At 38.7% G+C, this 11,688-nt stretch overlaps 1 protein-coding gene across 2 annotated transcripts in view; it reads left to right on the top strand.

The window, feature by feature from the left end:
- LOC112145655 (zinc finger protein 385A) overlaps positions 1-11,688 on the top strand; it is a 45,059-nt gene that overhangs the window by 5,406 nt on the left and 27,965 nt on the right. The window contains exon 1 of one of the 2 annotated variants that reach the window (XM_024271017.2): positions 1,276-1,693. The exons of the other annotated variant lie outside the window; for it this stretch is intronic. Coding sequence (XP_024126785.1) covers positions 1,684-1,693 — 10 coding nt within the window. The 5' untranslated portion in view covers positions 1,276-1,683. Of the gene's footprint in view, positions 1-1,275; positions 1,694-11,688 lie in introns of those variants that run through there. 2 annotated transcript variants of the gene reach the window in all.

The raw sequence follows: 11,688 nt of genomic DNA, 5'->3' as shown, positions 1-11,688 counted from the left end.
TTGGATCTTTTACATTTTTTTTTTTTAATTTCCACGATAGAAACCTTCCAAACATTCTCCCGTTCATAGGCTACTCTATGTTAACAGCATAGTTGAGGAGTCTAGCACAATTCTTTTTAACAGTCTTAAAGGTAAACAGAATGAAACTTTACCATACATCCTTGAGTAGTCACATGCAAACAGGATGGGTTGTCACATGATCCCAGAGGTCCAGTTTCATCTTCCCTCTGTGACATCCATTAAAGTCATGCTGCGTCTGAACCTCCACCCTCAGACCGCCACATTAGCACCTGGCCCATTGGCTACAACAATGCACCTGCCTGCATTATTCAGGCCGGCTCTGCTAATGAGGAAACCTTATCTCACAGACACACAAGCCCCATCCTGGACTCATAGGAGCTGATAATCGCTGACGCACAGAATCCCTGTATTTCTTCCATGTGATGACGCTGTGTTGAAACATTTGTCGCTTTGTGTAAAAATGTGTTACATGATGTCATGTGTCAGTTTGGTGGTCTTTTTGAAGCCTTTAGAAATCTGTTAGTAGTGCCTTTTACTCCAGGTACATAATTCAGGTAAACGTTGGAGGAGGTTTGCGTGCCATCGGCTCACAGCAGTGTTTGAGCTCATTCAGCAGTGTTTGCCTCCGCCTGTCAAACGGCTTTCAGTGTTCCCCTTCATCCTGCTGTTTCACCATATCTTCCACATTTCCTCACACAACACTTTCTTCCAAGAGTCAGCCTGCATTAACCTCAATCTCTCCTCCCCTCCGTGCAATGTTTCATCAAGTCTCTCAAGCTGTCAGTCCGTGTTGCACCTTTCTTTTTTGTCATCCTCACACACTTGTCAGTTATAGCAACGCTGTGAACCCGGTCAGCAGTTTTTCTAAATAGAGCGAACAGCCTGCAGACAGGTTGAAAGGGGCATCAGAAAACATGCATGGAGGGGAAAGATGTTATCTGCATCTGTCCATGCATCCAGACGTATTTCAGGGGGTGCTATAAGGACCGAGGCTGACTACAGAGTGAGACCGAGGCTGACTACAGAGTGAGACATGTGAGGAGAAAAATGGGCAAAAGTAAATAGCCGAGAAAGTGTGACAGAGAGAAAGGGAGAGCAAAAGCGACAGCAGCATTATCACTCTGCCTCCTGAGTCAAACACCACAAGAAAATGCTCTGCTGGAGCCGCTCTGATTGGCTGTACCTGTAGCCAATCACAGCTCAGGAATGCAAGGTGCCTTTAGGTTATACCAACCCCAAAATATGAGAAAGGAACGGAGAGAGGCATGCTGTAGTGCAGGGGCTCCTCCTCTGAGGCGAAGCTCTATTACTCTGGGGTTTCTCAAGCTGGAGTGAATTTACAAAACTGAATAAATTACAGGCTTCATTGCAGTAGATTAACTGCATGTTGGTTTGCAGCCTGAGCTGCCGGGCTTCTCCTCTGCCAGCAGCTGCTGAAGCCGAGTCTCCAGATCAGAGGAAGGAAAAGCTTCTTTTGGAAGAGGGCAACAAAAAAGAAAAAACCCAAGAGGACAGGATTTGGGAGCAAACTGAGATGTTGCTGGTTGATTCCACATTGAGTTTCAAGTGCCAGAGAGGTGGGCGCCCAAAATTTGAGTCAACCCAGTAGCTGACCAGAGAAGAGAGGAGATAACGGCAGGCAGAAAAGTGGAAGGATACAGGATGATCCTGGGTAAGGCTGAATCTTATTGCTCTCATTGATCTGATGGATCAGTTGTAGCATCCACGACCAGATCTCTAATGACACAAACTTTTATCTGCATGCTGTATGTGATGAAACATCTCTGTCATGCTGCAGGTTGCTCTCATTGAAAAACCTGTACAATGACGAGGTTTTTATTGGACTCTTCTCTCGTTGTCTCGTGTTATCTTACAGGTTCAGATATTTTATTCTAAATAATGTTGTTTTCTAAAGGAAAGGTATAAGGATATTAACATGATTCAGTGTTTGTCTCATAATTTATCTCAAGGTCAAAACTTTACATTTTTCACTTTGACTTTCAGATTAAAAGACTTACATTTTATTGTTGATTTATAGTTGGGATTGAGGATCTTTAATGCAGAACGTGACACAGAAGATCATTGAGGTCATAATTTTTTATTGAATAGTGGATTATTTTCTCAGCACTGAAATCAATGTTTTTTCCATTATATTTTACTGGTTTTTTTAACTGCATCTCCAGTAAATTTGATGAACTGCAGTGGCCTTGCAGGGTTCCCGCGGGGTCTTAAAAGGTCTTTAAAGCATTCAATTTATGAATTTGGAAATGATACCTCCAAAAGCATTAATAATGTGACATCTGAGCTTTAAAACCTTTCACATTTCATGTCAAAAATTAAAAATTTTCTACCAAGATTATTTTGATCAAATGATGTAAGTAAACAGGGAAAACTAGTTGTAAAGGAGCATTCACACCAAATGCGATTCGTGCGCCGAATTCGCTGCTCGGCGCTCAAATCAAGCTGCTCTTCAGACCACCTCAATTCGCGTCTGTACCATTGACTTAACAATGAAACAGGCTGCCTCCACCGTGCGAATTGCGTTCGGTAAATGCCAATCACCGGTTTGAGAAAAAAAAGTAAAAGAGGAGCTCTAAAACAGCAAATGAGATCAAATTTACAGTTTTGATCAGAAATTTGGAATAAATTAATAAAATGGGAAACACACTGTGAAATTGGTCTTAATTTTTTACATGGATGGTCTTAAAAAGAGCGTTAAAAGTCTTAAATTTAACTTAAGGAATCTTGTAGGAACTCTGGCTTGTTGACTGAATACTGTTTTAATTTTTAAATGCTTTAATGTTGCATCAGCTCTAAAAGAAATTATGTTATAGCCTTAGAACAAGGAAAACAATTACATAAAGCTGTATATTTCAATAGATAATTGTATAAATTTCAACACCAAGACAGAAGCAACAACTATGTTTTTTGTGTTATATTTTAAAATAAAGACTTTAAATGTAGGACGTCATCTGCAGACAGAAACCTGCTGAAGCTTTCCCTGGAAGCAAACCAGAGTGGAGCCCAGTTCAGTGACTCTTGTGTGATTTCTATGATAAATATTTCAAACACTGAAGTATTTATTTATTTAAAAGTGAGCCAAGGCTTCTTCTAGTCTGATGCAAAGGACCTCACTCAGCACTATGTAAAAGTCCAACCTTACATCACCGTTGGCTCAACCAATGGCTCACAGAGACTGGCAGAGCTGTGTGTGCGTCACTGATGTGGGAAGCCAAGTGGCATGCTTGTTTTGTGAGTATTCAATACTATCAAAAACACAAAACTTGAAAACAACCTTATCTGGTATTGTTAATATAAGTAAAAAACTGTATTTGTTAGAACTAACTTTACCTTTAGCCCTTTAACACCGGAGCTCCAGCGTTTATGTTCTTCGATTTACTGTAAATTTTTAATTGTCAACAGGATAATTCCAGCAGATTCTGAAGGAGAAAAGCGGCGCGATTGTGTTAACAATTGAAAAGTTGCAGAATGTTAAATATTATGGTTGTGTATGAATTCCTCCTCTAATCACTATATAGTGCGTTCGCAATTTTCGAATGCTGTCTGAATCTACTAATTCGCTTTTCTCCTTCAGTTTCTGCTGGAATTATCCTGTTAACAATTAAAAAGTTAGATTAAATCAAAAGCTCCGGTGTTTTTTTGGTCATCACTGATCAACACCAAAAAGCTTTACCCATTTCTCAAAGTTGGATCAGCCGGTCTGACTAAACTATTGTTTAGAAATGACCAAATATTGGTGAAATTTATAGTGTAATGTCACTGTTTTGAGGTTTTAATTCTGGGTTATGACCTGGAATTTACAGCTAACCTTGAACAGAATTAAGGTCTAATTTTCGGACTCCAAATAATCCAAGAATATGGTTAAATTTTCTTACAATTTTTGTTCATTCTTGCCAGAATGTACAGAAATTTTACATTGTTTTTAAAGAACAAAAAAGTCATTTTTGTGGTCTCCTTCTCCTGTCTCTAGAGATTAATCAAATTAACTGTATTCTGATAATCGGAGGTGGGACCAAGTCATTGTTTTGCAAGTCTCAAGTCCTTGTCCTCAAATTCGAGTAAGGTCCCAAGTCAAAAGCAGTTAGGTCCCAAGTCGAGTCGCAAGTCAAGACCAACAAATCTCGAGTCGAGTCACAAGTCCTACTATTAATGTTTCAAGTCATTTTAAAAACAGTAATATTGATTCCACAGACTATGTGTGCTTTCTCAATATGCTTTTTAATCCTTGGATTTGGGAGAAAGCAACAAGTCTTTCAGTGTCAGAGGGCTAAAGTCTGAGTCAAGTCACAAGTTATCAATATTCAAGTTAAATCAAGTTAAATGAAGTCAAGTCACGAGTCAGAGGATTGAAAGTCCGAGTCGAGTCTAAAGTCTTAAATTCATGACTCAAGTCTGACTCGAGTCAAAGTCATGTGACCCGAGTCTGGTGATAGTAGTTATCAGTATATCTCCTTAAATGTATAAGGAGATTATAGTACATCAGTGTCACAGTAACGGTGGATCTGGACATCTCGGCGAATCTGTTTGAGGAAACAATCACTCGTTCAGTCATAGTCAGACTCTTTGTGATGTCTGTCGCCACTTTCTGACAAACAGGTGATGCGTTACGTGACCTCCAGGAGCCATGTTTGCACACCTGTAAGCAGCAAAGTGAAAGAGCCGGTCAGGCTGGGGGGGTGTACTTTACTTTGTTTCCTCACAAATATGATCTCTGCGTTCACACGTTTGGAAAACTTTCAGTTTGATTGAGACAAATTTGTTTGTGCTTCTTGATCCTGTTGAGAATTAAGGTAAAACTATGAATTATCCAGAAATTAAATAATCTAAAGCAGGGGTCTCAAACTGGCGGCCCGGGGGCCATTTGTGGCCCCAAAGTTGATATTTTGCGGCCCCCACCTTAATATGAAAGTTCAATGTTGCTGTGGCCCCCGAGTTTTGGGTGAATGGCGCTTTCACAGTGCTGTGTGTGGAGCTGACAAACCAACCAATCACAGTGGGGTATAGAGCTCTTGGGGGCGGGACATTGACCGGGTTGAAAAAGGGAAACTTTAGGGCAGGAAACCCGACACCCCCTCTCCGACCACATTAATGGGTTCCTTACATTTTTTTCAGAAAGTGACTTTTTCCACGTAGTTTTCTCAACATGGGCTGCCAGTGCTGTATGGGGTTCAATTAGTGTCAAAAATATGTTTTTGTATCCACTATCTATATCACATGTGTCAAAGCCAGGGGCCGGGGGCCAGATTCGGCCCTCTGGGTACATATATCTGGCCCTACAGATCATTTTATTTTATTGTTATTAATGACCCGATGTTATCTTTTGCTCATTTCTAACTCGTATCATTTTGACAAAATATATTTTTAAAAATAATTTAAAATTATTTAGAGTTTAAGTTTATTTATTCTGGAATAATATTCCTGCCTTTTAATTATCCGTTATTATGTTCAAAAGTTATGGTTTTAAAGTTTTAAAAATTGTCTTTTTGCTAACATTTAGACTATTTTGCATTTATTAAGACTTTTTAGGCTATTTCAGAGTTTAGCTAACATTTTAGGTACATGCTAGCTGTTTAGTCTAATTTAGTTTTTTTTAAATGTTTTTTAGGTGGTTTTGGAGATTTCCTAATATTTACACGCTACCTGTTTTGGCTTATTTAGGCTATTTTCAGTTTTTTCGGGCTATTTTGAAGTATTTCTATTTTTCCAGCTATCTGCTAGCTGTTTTGGTTAACCTAAGGTTTTTTTTTTGTTTGTTTTGTTTTTTAGGCTAATTGGTATTTGGCTAATATTTCAGCCTCAACGTTTTAGCTTCAGTGATTTTAGCTATAATCTTCAGTGTTTTCAGCTATCAATTTCAGCATCTTCACTATCAGCACTAGCATCTTTCGCAGCCAAATTCAGCTTACAGCATTCACACTAGCACAATTGCAGGTAATGCTATATATCTAGTTCATAATTATGTTTAAAAAGTTACATTTTAAAGCTTTAAAAATGTATTTTAAGTGTTTAATAAATGTTGGTCTCGTTTAGCCCATGACCTAAGGTGTGTTTTGGATCTTGGCCTCTTGTGCGATTGAGTTTGACACCCATGGTCCATATCTTTGGTCCGACGTTAGCAACTGTTGCTTGTGTCGCTAGCTCCAGTCGTTTCACAAGATATTGCCTATTGGTACACAGACATGAACAAATGTTCAATTCATTTATTCAGTGGACCAAAGTTTTGACAGTGGACGTAAAATATATTTTTGTCACCAATGGGTCCCCATACAGCCCACCCTCACACGACTTTCAGTGACCCCAAGGTTAATCGAGTTTGAGACCCCTGATCTAAATAATGGCTTATTGGCCACATGGCTGCATGTGTCATTTTGAAGTTAGACCATCACTGAACTAATCTGAATCTGTATAGCCCCTCCCCCACAATACATCACCAACACTTCAAGCAGCTGAGAGACAATTTAAGGGGATGGTTTTTGCTCGCACTTAGTTTTTAACCTCTCTGTGTGGCGAAGAACAAGTTTGTGTTCTGTGTACACACTGATGATGCACTCACATGCACTTGACTTGTCGTGTTGTGTGTTCTCTCCCGTGCACGTGCGTCTGTGTACCCTTCTGTGTACTCAGAGCTCATGTTTCTGGAGGTTGGTATCTCCAGCAGCGTGTTATTCTTCCTCTCAGCAGGTGTGTAAATGGTTAGAGTGAAAAAAGAAAAATGCATCTGGTAGTTCTGTTGACTTTGGTTATTAGAACCATGTGTTTGCAGTTGTGAAACAATATTTCAGCAGTTCTGTAATGAGACTGTTAGCAGCCACATTCATCATGTCCCATTTGTTTCTCATAGAGCCTCCAAATACAAAAACGCAAACATCTTTTCTTTATTAAAACTTTCTCGTGATTGCACACGTTTTATTTAAATACAGTATTTTAATTTATCACCATGCACTTAATTTTGAACTTTTATAGCTTTATGCTAATGTATGATTTGTGTTTATCTTTTTGTAAGGTGACATTGAGACCCTTGAAAGGTGCCCAACAAATAAAATTTGTTGTTATAATCAATTTATTAAAACTTTACTGACTTTTTTTAACCTTTTTTTCATTCATTCATTCATTTTCTTGTGCGCTTCGTCCCTTTCGGGGTTGCGGGGGTGCCGGAGGCTAACCCGGCTGCTGGACAGGTCGTTAGTCTGTCACAGTTTTTTTTACACTAAATATGTTACATTATTGTTATTTAATTAGTTTAATTATCACCTGACAGATTGAAGTTTTGGAAACAGACAAACCAGGTCACTAAAGTAACATACTGAGTTAGAGGCTCTAAAAATGTAAAAGTGTAAAAAATGTAAAGTTTTGCAGAGATGTTTGTAGACATGATGAGTATTCAACAGATTGATCCTGTATGGATGTACGGAGCCCCTAAAGGTACAAAATAGTAAAAAAAAAAAAAATCGGTAGTGCTGATTTTTTTTATTTTTTTTATTTCATTAAATAACAATATATATATATTTAAGTTCTAATATATGTTAATATTGTAACATAGCAAGGTTTTTTTTTGTTCAATGCCGACTTTAAGCACATGTTTAAAGATGCAATATTATTTTGTTCCTTTTTAATCTGTCTGAGGCAAGATGTTAATGAAATTGACCTATACTGACTATAAATATTATAAAATGAAGTAATCTGATTATAATCTTTATTGAAAAATACCATTTGGATTCAGATATGGTTTATTTGACCAAAAACAACCATCAGAGCAGACAACACAGTGTGGGAACACTTTGAATTTAGCAAAGTCATGTGACCATACAGTGTAGTAGAATGTTCTAATAAATATTCTGATGTGGAAAAACAATACATTTGAATACATTTGACATTCATTAATGTTTACTTGTTTGATCTTGATTATCTTACAGAAATAGAAGGAATCTGGAAAACTTGTTCAGTACATTTAGGTCTGGTGGAAGTTTGGGATAAAGATCCATTGTAGGTCAATTAATCGGGTTGTTGCTAAAAACAATCGTTACACCCCGACATATTTAGCTGAACTTCAGTAAAAAAAACAAGACGTTACATGAAGGCAGCCCTCAAGCTGCCAAATAGCCCAAATGTGTTCATGCATGTCTATAATCGCACGTGACAAGCAAAGGTCAGGTATCCGGGATGTTGTTGCAGGGATGTCTTTAATGGACAGGCGCTGCCGTCCAAACAGATGGCCTTTGCTGTGTACATTAACCTGCAGGTTAACAGCCTTTCTTACTTCCTCTGGTCACCTTGGACTCACCTCCAACCAGGCAGCTGCCTCCCCCTTCCGCCTCGTCTCCCCCCCTCGCCAGACCTCTTTTCTTCGCTCAGATGACTTTATCTCTTCAACCTGCCGTCATTACGCCCCAATGATGCCTTGTTCATTATTGTTTCTGATGTGATCCTTGGTTAAAATAAGGGCTGCCACGATTAGTCAACAAATAGACGACTAATCGACTATTAAAATAGTCAGCGACTAATTTAAATTAGTCGTTGACTATTTTAATAGTCGATTAGTCGTTACTTTAAATTATTTGGAGTCAGACTGTAATAAAGTTGAGAGTTATTTGGCATTTGGCAGCTTTTTGGACTAATTTGACATTTATTACAGTTTTTAGGCTATTTTGGAGTTTAACTAATATTTCAGCATATTTGCTGTTTTGGCTAGTTTAGGCTTTTTTTAGGTTATTTTGGAGTTCAGGTAATATTTCAGCTACATGCTATCTGTTCTGCTAATTTAGGATTTTTTTAGGCTAATTTGGATTTAATATTTCAGCTACATGCTAACTATTTTGGCCAATATAGTTTTTTTCTGGTTTTTTTTTAGGCTAATATGGAGTTTAGCTAATATTTCAGTTTCATGCTAGCTGTTTTGGCTAACTTAGACTTTTTTCATTTTTTTAGGCTAATTTGGAGTTTAGCTAATATTTCAGGTACATGCTAGGTATTTTGGCCAATATAGGACTTTTTCTGTTTTTTTAGGCTAATATGGAGTTTGGCCAATATTTTAGCTGCATGCTAGCTGTTTTGGCTAAATTAGACTTTTTTCAGTATTGGTATTTAACTAATATTTTAGCTGGCTATCAACTTCAGCATTTTCAGCTGTTAGCTTTAGCGTTTTCATCTATCAATTTCCGCATCTTCAGCGGCCAAATTCAGCCTAACACATACACACTAGCATTATCGCAGTCAATGCTATATATCTATATACCTTTTTGCTAGTTTAAAACTAATGATGGTTAAGATGTGTGTTTTACATCCACTTTGAGCATGAGCCGTTTAGTTGACTAATCAGAAAAAATAATCTGTGATTAGTTGACCATTAAAATAATCGTTGAAATCTGGAACAATAAGACACATTTTTTAAAAACACAGTCAAGAAAATAATTAGAATAGGAACAGAGAGATGTCTGAGAAATCAGAAAAAGTAGGTGCAAGAAAAGGGGAGTTGCAACTCTCCAGAGCGCTGCACAGACGCACATGAAACACCCACACACATTTCCAGTACAAGAGGACTTCTGAGAGTTCCCTGTGAGGAGGCATTTAAGTGTGGCCACTGGAGTGCAAAGCATCTATCATTAAAATAAAGTGCAGGGTGAAATCAAATGCGTTCCCCTTCAGCAGCACTCCTCCTCACCCTTCCCTCGCTGTCCAGATCTCACACACAGAAACACAACATTAATCAGTATCAAACCTATAAGTTACTTCTTTCCAGAGGATCATTCATTCCCACTACAAAGGTTTGTGTGTGCGCACCCTCGTCTGTCCCCCCGCCTGGGTTGAAATAGCTGCCTTTGACTTGAGGGTAAGCTTAGCTGCAGTAAATTGGATTTCATGCTCAGTCCTTCGCAGTAGCAGTGTGCGACACTAAGACAGAGCCCCCCCCCCACTGCAATCGTGGCAAAGTTAGCACTACGAAAGGTTACAACCACAGCAGCGTTTACGCCACAGCTGCAGCAGATCACAAAATCTCAATGAAATCCACCAGCAAATGTGTCTGTTTTGTACCTGAGACGAGTGACGGTTTTATGGTAACATTCATGCTGTCACCGCAGAGTTCCATTTCTGCTGCAGAGGCAGTAAGTCCCATATTTTTGGGGGGAAGCTAATCCAGCGCAGACAGTCATTTCATAGTTATCAGCGCACAGCAGGCCATTTAGATGCTGATGTGATGTGGCGGGCGTTGTGCGCCCAGGCAGTCCAGTTGAGCTGACAGGTCTTGAACTAAAGGTGGTTGCATTTTTTCTCTTTATTCTGGCGCGCCCTGCAGTGTTTCTGCTCCTCATCAGCTTTCATTTTTGTAAACGGCACGCTGCACAATCTGCCGTCTCCTTCCCACCTGGTGCCGTTGTGGAATACAAAGACGGAGGTGGGCAGAGAAAACACCGAGGCTGACTTTGACATTACCTCTATGATCATTACAGCTAAATTGGCTAAATAAATTGCCAATTTGAGGGGCTTTAGTCACATCGTATTAGTGAATGTCTGGACGTGCACATGATGTGGATCATGAAATCCAGACAATAGGATTTCATCTCGTCGTTTTACGTCCTTCCCGTATGTTTATACGTTTATTTCTTTTCAAACTCACAATCTGCACACAAATCCGATAAACTATCATCCAGCCATCGATCCTTTTTATCATCCGAACTAGGGCTGTGAATCCCTGGATACCTCATGATCGATGATATCGAAGTACTGGGATAATTGGTAAAAATAATCTCTAATAACTCACATTGTATAGACCAGGAGTGTAGAATTCAATCGTACATGGGTTAAAAAAAACACACCTTAGGTCGCGGGCCGAACAGGACAAACATTTATTGAACACTCAAAAACGACATTTTAAAACTGAAACTTTTTAACATAATTATGAACTACTAGATACTGTATATAGTTTTACCTGCAGTAATGCTAGTGTGAATGCAGTAAACTGAATTTGGCCACAGAAGATGCTAGTACTGATAGTTGAAGATGCTGAAATAAGCTAAAAAAAATAGCTAAAAATCCTGAAGCTAATAGCTGAAAACACTGAAGCTAATAGCTGAAACACTGAAGCTGAAAATGCTGAAGGTAACAGCTGAAAATGCAAAAGCTAATAGCTGAAACGCTGAAGCTGAAAATGCTAAAGCTAATAGCTGAAAACGCAAAAGCTGATAGCTGAAAACGCTGAAGCTAATAGCTGAAACGCTGAAGCTAATAGCTGAAACACTGAAGCTGAAAACGCTGAAGCTAATAGCTGAAAATGCTGAAGCTAATAGCTGAAAACGCAAAAGCTGATAGCTGAAAACGCTAAAGCTAATAGCTGAAACGCTGAAGCTGAAAATGCTGAAGCTAATAGCTGAAAACCCAAAAGCTGATAGCTGAAAACGCTAAAGCTATTAGCTGAAACACTGAAGCTGAAAACGCTGAAGCTAATGGCTGAAAACGCTAAAGCTAATAGCTGAAAACGCAAAAGCTGAAAATGCTGAAACAATTTACTCTTATTGCTGATGGGATTTGCTGAAAATGCAAAAGCTATTTGCAAAGTGCAACATTTGCTGAAAGACTTAAAATTTTGTTTGAGAACTATGCAGAGCGCTGAAGTTATGAAAAATATTGAGTTACTTTGCTTAAAAATCCCTA

Source organism: Oryzias melastigma, linkage group LG5, assembly GCF_002922805.2.
Source record: "Oryzias melastigma strain HK-1 linkage group LG5, ASM292280v2, whole genome shotgun sequence".
NCBI lineage: Eukaryota > Metazoa > Chordata > Actinopteri > Beloniformes > Adrianichthyidae > Oryzias > Oryzias melastigma.
Note: the sequence above shows the minus strand (reverse complement) of the source record. Positions and strands in the feature narration are given on the sequence as shown.